This window comes from Lepisma saccharinum, chromosome 11, assembly GCF_977018435.1.
Source record: "Lepisma saccharinum chromosome 11, izLepSacc3.1, whole genome shotgun sequence".
Lineage (NCBI taxonomy): Eukaryota > Metazoa > Arthropoda > Insecta > Zygentoma > Lepismatidae > Lepisma > Lepisma saccharinum.
Genome location: NC_139239.1, coordinates 33,311,597 through 33,330,579, shown reverse-complemented (window position 1 = coordinate 33,330,579; position 18,983 = coordinate 33,311,597). Strand labels below are relative to the sequence as shown.

The window sequence follows — 18,983 nt, the reverse complement described above, 5'->3', positions numbered from 1 at the left end:
TTTAGGGCATTAAAAATGGCTCAATCAAATGATTGTTGATTACGCCCATCCATACTTCTGCCTGGGCGTGCGACAGTGGCTGGATGAAAATTACCCAAAGAAATGGATTGGCCAAGGCGGCCCGATTCCATGGCCGGCTCGATCCTCCGATTTGCCGCCTTGCGACTTTAACATTTGGAGCCACATGACAAGACACCGGTAAACTCGCAAGAAGAGCTCAGGGAGAGGATCTTAACAGCTGGTCAACACATCGAGGACACAATCACATCACGAGTTAAGAGACCAAATGTCCGTAAAAACCTGCGTGCCTGAATTCGTAACGGAGGTGCCCACTTTGAGCAAGACGTGTAATTTTCTTTAATTGTATTGTTCATTGATTCCATTCACATGAAGATGAATGAAGTGTTATTTCTTGTACACAAATGTGAATGTTAGAAACATTTGTACCTTGTTGGAAAGCAGATGTCACAAGGAAGTAATTTAAGTAATTTGTACGCTTCGTGTCATACCATTTTTGTTATTAATAGGTTGCCAAGTGAACTAAGGGTGCATTTTTTTATCATCACTTGTAAGTTTAGACCCACCCGTTACTTACATGTGATTGTTATTTGGGAAAAAACTTTTTTCTCAACACACCACTTATTTGTTAGCTATCAGAAAATGCTGAAATATGTTCCATACATTGAGCACTTTTTTCTCAATTCATTTTTTTATGTGGAAAATTGTCATTTTTTAAAGAAACAATTGAAATTAGATTATCTCGAAAACTACTAATTTTCGGATGGGGTATCATATGGTCATTTTTATTGCAAATTGTCTCTACTTTAACCCCTTTCAGGGAATACATCTAAGTACCAGTCACCCTGTATATGATACAAAACAAAATAAATAAAAATTAATACATACCCTGCAAAAAATCAGTAAAAAAGTTGAAAACATTTCTTTGTGCATTCAAAATATAATAACAAATCCTTCCTGACTGGATTAAATTGTGTTATTTGAGTAATATTAAGCCTAAACTTGTAAAATACGAGGCGTATTTTTAAAGTAAGTACCGTTTTGAAATTCCGCCGCTGCAGCGCTGCGGTCGGTGTCCCGTGCATGCGTACAGGTGAGACTCGACCTTTAAAGGTATCGCCCCGCAAAATTCTTTAATTCTTACGAACGCATTGAGCGTACTTCAAACGTTAGCACGTCGGGCAGCATATAAATTAACGGTATTTCCCTATCTTATTCTCCGAACAAGCAAGAACGAAAGAAACTGTTACCCCGATGCGACTGCCGTACACTGACCTCCTCCCACGGGTAAAAATCAAAGTAGAACAACAATGGGACGATTGGTGCACCCAGCAACTCCTCAATACCAATACATATAGATGGCATGCACAAGTCGGCAACAAACGTACTTGGTTTCAACACATTAACCTACCCCGTGCAGTTTTAGTGTTTACCATGCGAATGCGTACAGGTCACGTTGTTATACATACCAGTTCATATACCGTGCCTGCAACTTCCTGTCAGTGTGGAGAACCTATACAATCAACCACACATTTGTTTTTACAATGCCCACTTCGATAACAACATCGCAATACTCTATACAAACAGTTACAACGTGTGGGTATCCCATTTCAGATGTCCCTTTCGACTCTACTCTACGAACGACGGTCTGATGTCATGTGGATACTGTACAGCTCTGCACGAAAACACAACATTGTAACATAAACAAACAGATACTTGGAATGTAAACAAACTTTCTCATAACAAACCAAATAGGACCCATGGCAAGAAATCGCTCATAGGCGGTGTGTGCCAACCAAAGAAGAAGGAAGGAAGGAAGGTGTACCTACATCTGTTGGCAAGCCACAGACGCCATTGCGGCAACAATCGATCGTGTATACATTTGCTCTTGCGTATTTAAAATCCTCCGTCGATTGAGAATCCCGCCGACTGTGAAATACGCGCTGTTATTCGTTTTCTTAGTGCTAAAGGCGTGAAAGCAGTTGAAATTCACCGTCAGATTTGTGAAGTGTACGAACAAAACATTATGAGTGATGGAATGGTACGTAAATGGGTAAGAGCTTTCAAAGATGGCCGAAAGAATGTTCATGACGAGGAACGGAGTGGGCGACCCTCAGTGATCACTGTCGATTTGGTGCAGAAAGTCGACGAAAAAGTTAAAGAGAACAGATGCTTCACGATTTCTTCGTTATCAGAGGAGTTCCCTGAAGTTTCAAGAAGTGTTATCTACGAAATTGTTACCGAACGCTTAAACTATCGAAAATTGCGCTCACGATTGGTACCAAAAATGTTAACTGAGGCACACAAAAGCAAACGTTTAGGTAGCACCTTGACTTTTCTTTTCAAGATCTCATCGCATCATTTGGCTGGGAACAATTTGATCATCCTCCATACAGCCGCTATCTAGCGCCCAGTGACTACCACGTGTTTCTGCAACTGAAGAAGCATCTCGGAGGTCAGCGCCACGATGACGACGATAGCCTCAAAACGACCGTGTTGCAGTGGCTGTCAAATCAGGCGGCAAACTTCTATGACGACGGAATACAAAAGTTTGTTGTTCGATATGATAAGTGCCTTAATATTGGTGGCAATTATGTGGAAAAGTAGATAAAAGTGTGGTCTTTCATGTAACAATAAAATTGTTACAAAAAGTTTACTTGTCTTTTGTACATATCAAAACGGTACTTACTTAAAAAATACGCCTCGTAAAAGGGTAAAACTTGACGAAACACACTTCATGTGTACAAAATTTAATTCAAAACACATCTAAATTGTGTTATTTGAGAAAACTAGAGATTAATCCTGTAAACTTGGAAAAAATCTCTCTCTCTCTCTCTCTCTCTCTCTCTCTCTCTCTCTCTCTCTCTCTGTGTATGTGTGTGGATGTGCGTGTGTGAGTGTGTGTGTGTCCAAAATGTAATAAAAAAACACGTTCGAATCGTGTTATTTAAGTAAATATTAGGCTAAACTTGTGAAATAAACACATAAAAGTTGAGAACACACACTTTGTGTGTCGAAAATATGACTAAAAGTCTTTCCTGAATAGTATAAATAGTGTTATTTTGGTAAAAATAGGTATAAATTTGTGAAATAAACAGATAAAAGTTGAGAACACACACTTTGTGTGTCGAAAATGTAACTAAAAATCTTTCCTGAACAGATTAAATTGTGTTATTTGAGTAATAATAAGCCTAAACGTGTGAAATAAACAGATAGAAGTTGAGAACACACCCTTTGTGTGTCGAAAATGTAACTAAAAGTCTTTCCTGAACAGATTGAATTGTGTTATTTTGGTAATAATAAGCCTAAACGTGTGAAATAAACAGATAGAAGTTGAGAACTCACACTTTGTGTGCCGAAAATGTAACTAAAAGTCTTTCCTGAACAGATTGAATTGTGTTATTTTGGTAATAATAAGCCTAAACGTGTGAAATAAACAGACAGAAGTTGAGAACACACACTTTGTGTGTCGAAAATGTAACTAAAAGTCTTTCCTGAACAGATTGAATTGTGTTATTTTGATAAAAATAAGGATAAGCTGGGAAAATGTTTGACATAAAGTTAAAGTTTGGTAAAAAATAAACTCAATATTATGTTAAATAGCACACAGTAACATAAATTTACTACCTAAATCAATAATCAAAGGGTCCTAGGTTCGTTATCCCGTGATAAAAGCAAATAGTGAAAACTTTAGGCCCAGTCCCTGATAGCTCTCCCTTCTTCATAGTACAGATAAAAAACCCTTACGCTTCGTTCTCCTTGTTCAAGGTAAAATTCTCGCTCCAATCTAATTGGGTATCCAAAAATCCTTTTTTCTTGTGTACTGGGCAACCTTGGCCTACTTTGACGGAAACTTGTTCTGACATGCAAGCGCTCTAGCCTAAAACCTGCGCTAAAGCGTCCTGTGCCTTAGAGGCAAACCTGAGCGGAATATTAATTGGCGGCGGAAACCGGTTCTGGAAAGCGAAGCATAGCTTCAGAAATTTGACCTAGATCGCGCAGTCCCAGAAATCCTTTGTTGTCTGGTTCAATTCCGCCCTTGTCCTCTGTTACAGTGTAGCATACTTTTCTCCTGTTCTTGCGTTCTAGTTTACCTTGAACTCCTTCCCATCATTCTTTGTTCTAGTGTTCTAGAAAACCTTGGCCTACTTTGACAGAAACATGTTCTAGCATGCAAGCGACGCACAGTTTAAAAAAAATTGACCCTTGCTGCGCATTCTCAGACATCCTTTGCTGTTTGGTTCAATCCCTCCCCTGCCATACGGCATTGCATACCTTTCACCTGTTCTTGCGTTCTGATTAACCTTGGGAAAACCGGTTCTGATTGGTCAATCGGGTTCTTTCTTTGTTCTGGCGTTCTGACGTCATTTGACCTAGATCGCACATCCCCCAAATTCCTTTCTCGTCTACCTGCGCTGAGTTCACAGTCTTCTGTCTGGCATGTCGTACCATCGTCTTTCATACCATAATAACATACATTATTACATACATAGTAAACTAAAAACCATTTATTACCGTTGCATATCGCAGGTTCGAGTACCGGGACCGTCTTCTTTCGTACTCTTATTTTCAATACTATAAACATTAATATTATTGTTTGCTACATTACATACTTTGCAGTAATGAATATGAAACCATATGCATAGCGTTTAGTACCTCTAATTACCTTCTATATACATATTTTTCATAAAATAAATAATTAAAAATTCATAAAAATTATAAACATGCAAATACATAAATGTAAATTATTCTAATGATATGCAAATTTATTCAAAATTATGCAAATAAGTTCTAAGTACGTGCAAATAAATAAACTGGTTTTGAGGAATAGGCCAGGTTCTAATTGCAAATCGAGGACAATTGCGATAGCGGACAATTGCGATAACGGACAATTGCGATAACGGACAATTGCGATAACGGACAATTGCGATGAAGCCAAAATTATGGACAATTGCGATGATATTGACGGTGAAGGTCATTTTAGAAATTAATGGTAGGGCAATTGCGACGATCAGGACCTAACCTAACCTAACCAAAGGCGCCACAGAGCTTATAATGCTGTAGAAGGTTGGAGCAACAAAATAAATGGTGGTTTGGAAGACCACATCCAAAAATTCATGATGTTCTGGCCTGCCTCAAGAGCCAAGCAGAAGACACCAACATCGAGTAGGCCTACATGCGGATGGAACTTAATCTAGAAGGTCAGAAAAGGAAGAAGCGTGACATTAAAATCGACGAGAGAGTTGATAAGTGTATTCGCACATAATATGAGGAAATGGGTCACTTCCAAAGGTATTTGTTGGCTCTAGCCCATGTTCATGAACTTGATTGAACCAAATTCCCAGTCGAAAATATCAATATTTCACATAATTATCTTGTAAGAGGTATTGTACGGGGTGTTAAGTCACTCTTCAATTTGATAGAAGATTTAAAATGTCATCGCAATTGTCCACCCGTCCTTTCACTTCTAACTGTGTTCATCACAATTGTCCGTCATCGCAATTGTCCGGCTACCCTAATTGCAACTGGCTTTCCTCGATTGGATTCTGTGGAAACAGCCAATCAGAGCGAACTTGTCCATGTGAACATGATCTGTGAATTTGCGAAAGGTTGTTTCCGAGTGTCGGTTGTTTTTGTTCGCTTCTCAATAAAAGCTATGCATTCGTGTCTAGTTCATTAATATTTAAGCTTTAGGTATTTACGCAAAGCGATTAGATTTGTGCGAGACAAATTGATTAGCCGAATAAAAATCCTTATTATTACAAGTTTGATATATTTAGTTGAACAAAATATTTTTTGGTGAATGAAACCTGCGAATCTCGTGTGTGAATATGCATACCCGAGTTCATTCATTGTTCAGTACGCATTGAATACCATATTTTCTTTCGAGCCAATCTAGTCCATAATGTTCTTTTTTCATTTTTTAATTCTCCTACAACGTTCTTTAAATTGCTCGTCCATCTATTAGATTGTCTCCTGCGCAATGTCTTATGGGAACAAAAGTTTACCGACAAGTACGATAACATGTGAAGCGAAAGCTAGCAGATAGGTAGCCAGTCCAGCGCCAACTAGGGCATTCCTACTGGAAATCCAGTTCCGTGTGATTCGGTCTAAAGCGATTTGATACAAATCATGCTCAGTAGTGTTTGTCGGGTCATCTCATACCACAGTATGAGTGCACAAATCTGACGAAATTAAAATATCTTCAGCACAACATAAATATCGTGGTCAGAATCTCCAACAGTCATGTTATGAATTCTGATTGCTGAGGTATATCGTGATATCTAATATTCGATATCGTCCACATCTTTTGGACCGATTATACCGTAGAACACCACAGTTCCAAGAACCTTGCTAACATGTTAACTATTTCTTAAGTTTACCTAGAGAATACAGATGCTAATAATAATTTATTTACGTGATCTCCATTGCTCTTTCTCTGTCTCATATAGTTCAGTCCGTGTATTCCAGTTGTTCAGAACATTGTGAACTCCATCCGCAGCAATTCTTGTGTCAGTTTTTGGAACGAATACATATGGATAAAAAACGAGTATGAAGCGAATTATCCAAAATATCGAATTAAGAATCTGGAAGGGAAAAAAAACGGAGACAGTAAATGTTCGAACATGTACACAACCAAGATTTGAAACTTGTAACGTGCCCACCGTTACATGGTGGTGTGGTAAAGTGTGGCATGGTTTGGTATAATGATGTATATATATTTAAAAACATTCTGCCGGCACACTGTCGATGGCTCACATGTTAGTTTTGTAAGAAGGACGCTATTGATTTAAGTTATCTCTCTTTCGGTCAAATAATGTGTTCTTCCCATTGTTGTTGGTTTGTAACTGATAAAGAATTGTCTATTTTCTTCTGTATAGAATCGGTACAATGCAATGTGCTCTTAGTTATTTTTATGTTTGGGGATTTTTACCGAGTAGGATTGAGAGAATTTTGAACGTACGGTTTGTATCTCTGTTTAAAGTGAGTTGGCAACGCGTACTCATAGTTAGGATTTTCGCCGCCCATGCGCCACTCCCAAACGTTATAAAAGCAGCGCAGACGGGCCGAGAGCTCAGTTGACTGCCAGATGCCAACTGCGGAAGGATTGGAAGATCTGGTCCCCAAGACTTCGGTCTAGGATAAGTCCCCGGCCAGATCTTCCCTAACTGATGTTTCCCCCTTACTGATCCGGTTCCAGGTTCAAACCTCGGACAAGTCCCCGACCGGGTTCTTTCTTCAACAGTACCTTGGTTCCCAGGTGCAAACCCCGGGAAAGTCCCCGACCAAGGAACTGAAATGAATGAGTCCCTCACGAACCGGTTCCTAGGTGCAAACCCTGGACAGCCCCCGACCGGTTCTCCCCGTAGATCCTGGTTCCAGGTTCAAACCTCGGACGAGTCCCCGACCAGGTTCTCGCACACCGTCCGTCCTGATTCGTTGGGAGGTACCGACGCTTGTCACCTGGCTCACGCCCAAAAGGAGGTACCCGCGGACCCTGTGCATCCTGTTTCTCTAACTTCTATTTCTTCCCCCCCCTCACAGTTGGCAATTTTGATAGAGGGCGTTTCTTTTGGTCACGTGGGGTTTTCTTTTATGTAATCACGTGGGACCCTTTTTACTGTTAATTGGTTTTTGTTAATTAGTCACATGGCCCCGGATAATTATTAGTACATTACGGAACTCGCGTATTTGTATCAAGTGGGAAACCCTAACTGGGATAAAGTAGAGTAGTGTGTTGTTCCCATGTGGGCTAAGGTTTGTATTATTATTATTATTATTGGTGCCTAAGTTGAATAAAATTGTCACGTGGCATGAAAACAGGAGGTCCCTAACTGAAATAAACTTTGGCTATTTGGATCCAACTGGTACGGTAATTAACTGAAATATATCAGGGATAAAATTGTATGCAACCACCAGAGTAAATGTAAGGTAAATTATTTTGTCATGTAATAAGTTTGTTAACGGGTCAATGCTTTACCCGGGGGTCGAACTCATTATCATTTAACACACCATTTCTGTAAATACCTTGTATTCACTTTTTGCGGTAAAATATAAATGACCATTGCTCACACTCAAAAAGGATATTCATGGTTTTCATTTCGAGCTTCACTGTTATTCACGTTACACCCAGCAAGCCCTGAGATATCCAGAATCTGTGTTCTCCGACTGGAAGGAAGTTAGCACTTATGGGTAGACTTTTGCCTCGCCTCAAGAGCTAGGTTCTTGTAAGGTTCTGTGTAGCTCCTTGTGTAAGGGCACTGCGTAGCCCCTGTGTGTAGTTTCTGCGCGGAGGGGGGGCCGTCTGTTGCATAAAGTTTTTGGCGCCATAACGTGGGGCCCGACAGAACTGTGCAATTAAGTGAAGCCAACCGAACCGTGCATTAAAAGGACTGTCCAGTGAAAGTGAAAGTGTGGACTTTATTAAACATGGATCAAGAATTTACTGGTATGAACCTGAGAAGTAGAGGGAGGAAGACCATGGATTCAGAGTCTGGATTCGGTTGCTGTGAAGAACTGGGAGAAGAGGCAGCACATTTCCAGTGTTGCCAGTGCCAGCGCCAAATTCACTGGAGCTGTGATGGAAAGGATGTGGCTACCTTCCCTGCTGTAGGAGTTAAATGCCAGACGTGTGAATCTGCTCCGCGGACCCAGGTATCGGAGACCGCAATACAAGAACCAAGCCCGCTGCCCAATCCTCCATCAGACCATGGGTTATTGGAATGGTTGATGAAAGATAGGGAAGATAGAAAGAAAGAGAGGCTTGAAGATGAAGAGCGCAGGAAGAAAGAGAAACAGGAAGAAGAGAAAGTGCGCAAGAGAGAGGCAGTTCAGGCTGAAAAGCTGAGAAAAAAGGAACTGATGGAACTTAGATCCCTAATAGAGTTTCATGAAGAGAAAATGGAGCTAGAGAAACGAGAGATTGAAGAGAAAAGAGAGCTAGAGAAACGAGAGATTGAAGAGAAAAGAGAGCTAGAGAAACGAGAGATTAAAGAGAAGAGAGAGCTAGAAAGAAGAGAAATTGAAGAGAAAAGGGAAAAGGACTTTGAAACTCTCCGAGCTTTAATTGAGAGCCTAGAGGAAATAAGAAAGAGAGAAAAAGAGGAACGAAGAGAAAAAGAGGAAGAAGAAGAGAAGCGTAGGAATGAACTGCAAGCCCTCTTTGCCCAGCAGAGAACTGACATAGAAGGTCTTAAGGCCGGAGTAGAAAGTATCCAAATTACTTGTCAGCAAGATATAGTAAAGGTTGAGGAAAGATTAAAAGAGGCTCTTCAAGGAAAACTAGAACCATTATCTCAGTGACGCGGACAAGTAGAGATTACAGTGGAGTCCATTGAGAAAGCTGTCCAAAATTTGGGAGAGAAGACCGAATCCATCGAGAAAGTCGTGCAGGAACAGAAGGAAGTGATGGAGTCAATGACCTCAACTCTGCGGAAGGACGTAGAGCAGGCAGCTGAAGAGAAGGTGAATTCTCTTAGGGTAGAGACAAGGAAGCTTGAAGTAACTCTGCGAAGAGAAATGCAAGATCAGACAGGAACATTTGTCCAGAGGGTAAGTGAACTTCAGATTCAGTTCCAAAGATTGAATGTTCAGCCAGAACCCACTCCAGATGTTCATTCCAGCCCTTTTACTCCGGATAGAGATCTGAATCCGGATGCTACTCCTTATGAGCCGCCCAGGTTAGCTGAGAAACCTCTATTCGCTGCCAACAGAATGAAGGCTGATGGAAGAAAGAGGCCTCGATACGATGATACTTCAGATGGATCGCCACCTCGAAGAAGGCCAGATTTTAAGATGCCTAGAATGGCGGATATCGCCCACATTCCTAAATTTAAAGGCGACATTGAGGCTCAGTCAGCTGAAAAATATCTTCGGGAGCTCAACGTCAGCTTTGAACTTATGCAGGTACCCGAACATTATAGGCTAGAGTTGCTTCCTAGAGTCTTCACTTATAAAGCAGAACACTGGCTTGCAGGAAATATTGATAGTTTCGTGAATTATGCTGACTTTTGCGCCAGGTTCAAAGAAGAATTTGCTTCTGAGAAGGCTAGACAACGGCAGTTAACAGCTGTGAGAAACAGGAGATATTCCAGACTTGTCCACGAAATTATGGAGAGCTTTGCCTGGAGCGTTTATGCGGCCTATAGAAACCTGAGTGATAACTTTAAAGAGGGAGAAGTACTTAATTTGATCATCGGACAACTTCCTTATAGAATGCGAAACCTTTGTTTAGCACATGCGCCTAGAACGGTAGATGACCTAACTCATTTCCTGAAGGATTTTGAAATCTACGATGAGCCAGATGCATGGAGGAACAAAGATGAACCGAAGGGAAAAGAACAGAATCCCTCAAGAAACTATAAAGTCCGGAACATAGAAACGAGGTCAGAAGGTAATTATCAGCGCCCTCAACGTTTCACTAATGAAAGAGGAGGCAGGAGTGATTTTAGAAGAAACTCTTTCCGACCTTACCAAAACCAAAGACGTAGATCTCCTGACCCAAGAAGGATCCGTGAGGGTAGAAGTAGCCCTAGTCCTCCGAGACGACGATTTACGGGTGAGCAGAATGAGATTCGCGGACCTCCATCTCCTAGACAAAACATTACATCGGAGCAGGAGGAGGCCGTAGAAACAGCGCGGGAGTTTCATCAAAATCAAAGGTCCCAGTCTAGCCAGACAAACTAGGACCTTGTCTAAATGCTTCGTTCCTGTTTAGGCAAGGGACTTCGATGGAGCGGCCCAAATTAATAGATAAAGATGTCCAAGAGTTACTAGTAAATTTCCAGCTAACAGAAACTGAAGAGACCATTTTACAAAAGGAATTGAAGTCTGCAAGGGAATCCAAAATTAGATACAGATCTCCAGTGGTGCAAGCTAAATTAATGGACTTTACAGTAACCTGTGTGATTGATACTGGAAGTGAATGCTCGATCCTTAATTATTCAATCTGGACTAAGTTAGTGGATAAGATACCTGGCATACAGATCCAGAAGGTTCCAGAGGTGCGATTGGTAGATTTCTCTGGAAGTCATAAGAAGCGTGTATGTGGAAGCAGGCGTGTGGAATTAGAAATTGGTGGTTTAAATTTCAGTACTGAGGTTTTCATCTTAAAAGGATTTGGAACTGATCTTCTGTTAGGAATGCCTTTCTTGAAACAGCACGAGGCTGAAATCAACTTCAGGAAAAATATGGTAACGTTGTCGTTCGGAAAAACTTCTGAGCAGAGAGAGGGGAATCCATTAAATATTGATATAGTGCGGTATATCCAAAGAATCCAAGATGAAGAAGTGGATTGGATGTATAAATGTATAAACCCACTGACCTCAGAGAGAAGGTCGATACGATAAATATTTTGCTCGATTCCCAGAAACAGGAGTTAGTCAGTGTGCTGCTGCAGTATCTAGAGGTATTCTCAGAGAAACCAGGAACCATGGAAAGTGCTGAATGCGAGATCGTACTGAAAAGTTCTGAACCAGTTTACCGCCACCCATACCCAGTACCGCTTTCCAAAAGAAAAGCTTTGGAAAAGGAATTAGATCTCTGGAAAGCATGGAATATCATCCAACCATCTGTGTCTCCGTATCTGAACCCATTATTAGTGGTCGACAAGCCTGACGGAAGTGTACGGCCTTGTCTGGATTTTCGTCAACTGAATGCAATCATGGTGGTCCCTAAGAGCTCCGTTCCACCAATTGACGAATCTTTACAACGATTCCGAGGATCACGATACTTCACTAGTTTGGATCTGGCCTCAGGTTACTTGCAGATTCCCCTAAGAGCAGAGTGTAGAAAATATACAGCCTTTTCCTACAAAGGTCGTCAATATGAATTCCTAAAAATGCCCTACGGCTTATCGAGTGCAGTTTCTACTTTTGTATCTGTTATGCACCGTGTGTTTGGACCTGAGACTGAAAGTTATTTAACGGTGTATATTGATGATCTCCTAATTTGTGATTCGGATTTTCCAACTCATTTAACACACATAGAAAAAGTTCTTCGCAGACTGGAAGAAGTCGGTCTTAAGGTGAAATTAAAAAAATGTAATTTTGTGAAAGGAGAACTACTGTATCTCGGACATTTAATCTCTGGTGATCAGATCAAGGTAGATCCAAAGAAGAATGAAGCCATTCTAAAGTTCCCTCGCCCTAATAGTAAAAAGGACGTTAGAAATTTTTTAGGACTAGCAAACTGGAGAAGAAAATTCATAAAGAACTTCTCTGTGAAGACGGAACCTCTGGTGCAGCTGCTTTCCAAAGCTACCAAATGGAATTGGAGTCCAGCTCAAGAAGAAGCTTTTTCTCAGTTAAAAGAAGAATTAGTAAGTACTCCAGCGTTAGTGCAGCCGGATCTAGATAAAGAGTTCTGTATTCAGAGCGATGCCTCAACTAAAGGTTTAGGATGCATCCTATTTCAAGAGCAAGGAGAAGATAAAGCTGTTGTTCAGTATGCTAGTCGAAAATTGAGAACAGTGAAAAGCATTATTCAATTCATGAGCTTGAATGTTTGGCCATTTTATTTGGAGTGAATAAGTTTGAAATTTATTTGAAGGGTAGACATTTCAAGATTTATACTGACCACCGTGGATTAGTATGGCTACAAAACTCTAAGAACTGGAATTTCCGTCTTACTAGATGGTCCCTCAGATTGCAGTCCTACTCTTTCGAGATTATTTACATCCAAGGAAAAGAAAACTTAGTTCCTGACGTGCTTAGCAGATATCCAGCGGAAGATGAAGATGTGGAACCAGAAACCAGAAATTTCCATGTGAACTACATCTGGCAGGAGCGAGATGAAATAGAGGAGGTGGAAAGTTGGATAGAAGCTCAAAAAGCTGATGACTTTTGCCGGCCTGTCATCAAAATCCTAGAACAAAAGGAAGAGCAAGATTCGCCTGCAGAAACAAAAGTTAAGAAGTTGTACCAAAGGTATGGTAATCTTTTGTTTAGGAAGAGTTCTGGAGATGAAGTAACGTGGAAGTTGTGTGTTCCAGAAAAGTTCAAGGAGAAAGTTAAGAAAGAAAATCACGACGAGCAGGGACATTTTGGTCTAACCAAAACCTTAAACCGAATTAAGACTCGTTATTTTTGGCCAAAATTGAAGGCAGATGTAGTTAAGCATGTTAGAGATTGCCTCACGTGTGCTAAGACTAAGATGAATAAACTAGGAATTCTTAAAGACAAGCTGCACATAAATCAGAAGGATCCTCACCAGCTGCTGTCCATAGATTTAATTGGAAAGTTACCTTCATCTCAGGGATACCAATACATCTTGTCCCTGGTAGACGTTGGTACAAAGTTTGTCTCAGTTTATCCCTTACGGCGAGGGACTGCAAGAGAAATAATAAATATAATGGAGAGAGGATACTTTTCCCACTTTCCAAAAGTTAAGGCCATATTGTCAGACAGGGGTACCCAGTTTACTTCAGGACTATGGAAAGACTACCTTGACCAGAAAGGCATAAGATATTTCTTCACGACCGCCCACCACCCAAGCAGTAATACAATCGAAAGGATGAATCAAGAAATTGTAAGGTTACTCAGATTGTTCTGCCATCGTGAACATCTAAGTTGGTCTAAATTTTTAACTGAAATCTGTTGGCTACTCAATAATTCGGTATCTGAAGCCACCGGCTATGCTCCTTCAGAATTATTCTTCAACAGACCCGTTCCTAACGAAGTCCTTGATCATTTCAACTGGCCTATCAACGAAGTAGACCCGCAAATCTCCAACTGGAACCAAAAGCTATTTCTAGCCAAGTCCAAAGAGCGCTCTAGAAATATCAAACGAAAATTTAAGACTAAAGGCCTTGCGCTCGAGCTGCTCGAAGACGACTTGGTTCTTGTTCGAAATCATAAGCTTAGTTCGAAGAAAAATAAAACAATAGCTAAGCTCTTCGAAGTGTATATTGGACCTTATTTAGCCACTGATCTTCGGAACAACACAGCAATGTTAGTTCACCCCAGGACCAGGCAACCCGTCGACCGAGTGAACTTCGACAACCTTCGCCTCTACAGGTGTTCATCGGAGCGAAGAAGAGAAGTGGTAGGGGAAGAAGATGACCTAGTGACTAATGTGTAGGAGAAACAGACTCTTATTACTGTCATTTTTTTCTGTTGAATTTGAAATCAATGTTTCATGAAATTTTTTCATAAATTGTAAGATTTAAATTTCTTCAAAATTTTCGCCCGAGGAAGGGGCATATGTAACGACCCTGCTTGGTCGCCATTTAATTATTATTAGACCTTGCGTGGTCGCTATATTCTTTTTAATGTTATCAATTATTGTCATTTACATTGTTCAACGTGTTGTTTAGAATAGCAGAGTCCTGCGAGGCTCATTATTAATTGTATTGTCTGAATGCACACAGTTTTAGTTTATATTGTCACATGCATCTAGTGATTTTCCCACTAGTGATTTCTCAATGTCAAAACCTCGATATTCGTCAGTACGAAGTTTGCAATATGTAAAAAAATGAGTTAGCAACGCGTACTTGCAGTTAAAATTTTCACCACCCATGCGCCACCGCGAGTATAAAACCCAGCGCAGCGAGACCGGAGCTCAGTTGGCTCCCGGATGTCAACTGGCAAACATCTTGGGAAAAACCGGCCATCCAGCCAGAAGCCTAGCAGCCATCCCAGAAGGATGGAAGGAGGAAGAAAGAAGAAGAAGAGCCTAGCAGCAACCTAACTACCCGGTCTAGGTGCCAGGTTCTACCTGCCTGGCTTGTCTAGGAGCACCTAGACCTCCTTCCTAACCTGCCGCCCTTGTACAGGAGACACCGGTCGGCTTGCCGATTCCTAGCTAACGCCGGGGGTGTCGCGGCATCCTTAAATCCTTTACCCAGCGCCCGCTTGTCGGAGGTGCCGGCTGGCTACGGCCAGTTCCTAGCTGTGGTTGGGGGCACCGCGCACATACTACTTTCTCTTACAGGGGAGTCCGTGACGTCAGCAGCGAACAGCGCCCTAAATAAAATTAGGTCCCTATACTCCCCATGGCGCCTCACTGCGAGGAATAAAATGAATGGTCCCTTCCCCCCTTTTGAATCCAGAAGTGGTGAATGCACGTGTATGGTAAATGTAAATGCACTTAAGTGATAAAGGTTAAAGACTAGTGTGCTAACAGACGTTCGTACGATAAGTTTATAATAAACATATATATATATAAAGCTGTTGTTCACGTTTTACCCAGCAAGCCCTGAGATATCTAGAATCTGTGTTCAACGACTGGTAAGAAGTTAGCATTTATGGGTAGACTTTTGCCGTCCTCCTAATTGAAGTGTTTAGAGTGTGGTGATTTTGTGTAGGTGGGACGTTGCAAACTGTATTTACATATTAGGCGCCATTTGGCGATCAGTGCACAGGAACGTCGGAACTTGTTTTGGAAGGGGTGGGGGACAGGTTTTTAAATCCAACAACTGATTTTCCCCATATATAAATATTACCTAAACTGTGACGGGTTAGATACATGGGCGTTGAGAGGGTGGGGATCCGACGGACAACCCCCCCCCTCCCCACCTGGAAATTCGTTTCGTAAATTTCAAGTTACAAAAAAGCAGAAAGCTTGAAAGCTTGTTTTATTTTTTGTTCCTATAATTTAAAGTGCGGTCCGAACCCCAATGTGCCTCCACCCGGTATCGAACGCGTGTTGTTATTATTAACAACATAAATAAATTTGTATTTGATCAGAACGTCCAAAGTAAAAAAAAACTGCGTTATATCGAAGAAATGAGTGTAAAAGCATCCAAGTTATTTCATTTTTGTTAATGAGCGTCGCTTTTTCTGCCACTTTTGGCTAATCGCAACGATAAGAAGTTGTGATCAAATGATGAAATTGATGAAGGGACGTTATAAAGAACATCCATGCACGGTCCAGGATTCGAAACCGTCATCTCTTGCGGCGTAGCGCACTGTGATGACCACTTTCCAAGGAGGTAGGTTGTTTCCACATTCAAAAATTAAAGTTTTATGTCAGAGGTCATACAACATATACTTTATAAGTAAAATCGTTTTCTTTAACAAGGCGTGCAAAAGTTAATAAGAAAGTAGACTAACTACATATTTCAGTATACTGACTGTATGAAATGTAAAAAATGGTTGTGCTGGTGAATCGAGTAGAAATCAAGAACATAATAATAATAAATTTGGTATAAAATTAATTTATTTTAATTTTTGCATAATAATAATAATCACTAACTAACTAACTAAACTAACTCCCTAGCCTTTTTAAATCCGAAGGTTCATGGCTGCAGCAACACAGGCCTTCCATCTTTCCCTATCTTGACCAAGATCTATATACTCTTTTCCATCCCTACCGATTTCTCTTAGGTCCATCTCAACGTTGTCCCTCCATCTTCGTCTTGGCCTTCCTACAGGTCTCTTACCATCAGGTTTCCCAACAAGAATCCTGTAAACTCCTCTTTCCTCTCCCATTCGTGCCACATGGCCTGCCCACCTAAGTCTTCTTGATTTAATTATTCTAATAATATCTGGACATGAATACAAATTATGTAGTTCTAAATTATGTAACCTTCTCCACTCACCTGTCTCCTCATCCCTTTTAGGTCAAAAGATTTTCCTAAGGATCTTATTTTCAAATACCCTCAATTTCTGTTCCTCTTTCAATGTAAGGGACCAAGTTTCACATCCATATAATACTACAGGCAAAATTACTGTTTTGTATATTTTAACTTTTAGTTTCTTAGATATTAAACGAGAAGACAAAAGTTTATGAAGAGAGTAGTAACATGCATTTCCTGAATTAAGCCTACTTTTTATTTCCTCTTTAATATCATTTTCATTTGTTAATATTACTCCTAAGTATTTGAATTTGGAGACTGGTTCAAATGAGTTGTTATCAATAATTAGATTTTGATTATTACATAACACTTGGTTTCGGCCTGTAAGCATATATTTAGTTTTCTCTTTGTTAACTTCCAAACCTATCTCTTTAGCAGTTTTGAAAAATATTTTAGCATTACTCTTAATTGTATTCACATCATCCCCCAGTAAGTCTACATCATCTGCATATGCTAACAACTGAGTCACACCATTTAATTTTAGTCCTTCTTTAGTCTCTTTTACCTTCCTAACAGCATATTCTAAGGCAAAATTAAAGAGCAATGGAGATAATGCATCTCCTTGATTTAACCCATCATGAATTGTAAATTTGTCAGACATATTAATACCCACACGAATTTTACTTTCTGTTTCACTGGTGCATATTTTTATCATACTAACAAGCTTCTTAGGTATTCCAAACTCTACTAATATATTATATAATTTATCTCTTTTGACCGAATCATATGCTTTTTTGAAATCAATGAATAGCTGATGGACATTTTGATTATATTACCATTTTTTTTCAAGTGTCTGTCTGGTGTGAAAAATTTGATCTGTAGTTGATCTGTTACGTTTAAATCCACATTGATAATCACCTATAATTTCATTAGCATATGGTGTTAGTCTTGTTAAAATAATGTTAGACAATATTTTATATGTTGTTGAGAGTAGAGAAATTCCACGGTAATTATTGCAGTTCATTTTATCACCTTTTTTAAACACAGGAACAATTATGGATTGAGGGATTTCTTCTTTATTCCATATTAAACAAATTAATTTATGAATTTGACATATTAATGAATTTCCACCATATTTAATTAACTCAGCTGGTATTAAATCAATGCCAGGTGCTTTGTTATTCTTTAGCCTTTTAATAGCATCTTTAACTTCAGTCAAGTTAGGTTCTGGAACTATAGGTTCTGCTGTGTGGACTTCATTTACTTCTGATTTATCTCCTACATGAACATTTAAAAGGTCATTAAAGTAGTTCTTCCATCTATTTAGAATATCGTTTGGGTCAGCTAGAAGGTCACCATCTTTATCTTTTATCAAGTTTACTTTAGGTTGCCACCCCTTTCTAAACTCATTTACACCTTTATATAAATCTCTGATATTTATATTTTTGCTGTTTGTTTCAATTTCGTTAATTTTGCTTTTCAAGTAATCTCTTTTTTTACTTCTAAATGTGCGGTTAACTTCTCGCTTTATTCTATTATAATTGTTTAGATTTGTATCATCAGAGTTATTTAACCACCTAAGTCTAGCCTGATTTCTTATTTCTATTAGATTATGACATTCATTATCAAACCATGGCTTACTTTTTCTAGGTTTATGGTATCCTATACTTTCTTTAGCTGCTGATTCTATTGCATTACGTATGTGCTCCCAATTCTTATTTACGTCTGTTTCATTTATATTTTCATCATCATTTAAATCCTGCAAAACATCAAATCTATTTGACAGTTTAATTTGGTAATCCTTCTTATGCTCATACCCTTTCATGGACGAATTACGGAGGGGGGAGGGGTGCGGCTAGTAGAGGAAGGTATTGCCTCCACCTCTCTGACATCTTAGTTTATCGCAGTGACGGCTGGTGGTCTGGGTATGCGTGTGCTCCTCAGCTTCACGTCCAGAAGAAGTGTTGTCACCCCCCACCCAATTATTCCCACACGTTTCTGTTAATTGTATTGGTAATCCAAGTTATAACTAGGGCTCGGAAGTTGAAGACCTATTAATTATCAGTTATATAACCTATTCAGTTATCCTTATCTGACTTGAGATCTTTGCAGGCGCGTACTGTCTGGGCGTATACACCGTGCTGAACGCTTCAAAACAAGAGAAAGTTGCCACTTACAGCGCGACCTTCCAGACAAGTTACGGTTAAAGGACCTTGTACCGTACCTGCTTCAGTCCTCCAAAAATGTTTTTCTCTCGTTTCAGGTATGGTTCAAATATACTTATTTATTTCTTTTTTTATTTCTTTAATACATAAAGGATGTTTAAGAGGTGATGAACTGATGACGATTCGAATTGAGAATGGGCAGTAAAAACGTAATCGATAGAAGGTGAAGTTGCAAAAAAAGGCCGTTAAGACCTAAAAAAGGCTAAAAAAGACCAATAAGCTGA

At 39.8% G+C, this 18,983-nt stretch overlaps 1 protein-coding gene across 1 annotated transcript in view; it reads right to left on the bottom strand.

The window, feature by feature from the left end:
- Nucleotides 1-18,983, bottom strand: part of LOC145995192 (uncharacterized) — a 49,097-nt gene that overhangs the window by 16,039 nt on the left and 14,075 nt on the right. The window contains exon 2 of the mRNA XM_083131748.1: nt 6,437-6,605. Within this exon, the coding sequence (XP_082987874.1) occupies nt 6,437-6,605 (169 nt within the window). The remainder of the gene's footprint in view (nt 1-6,436; nt 6,606-18,983) is intronic.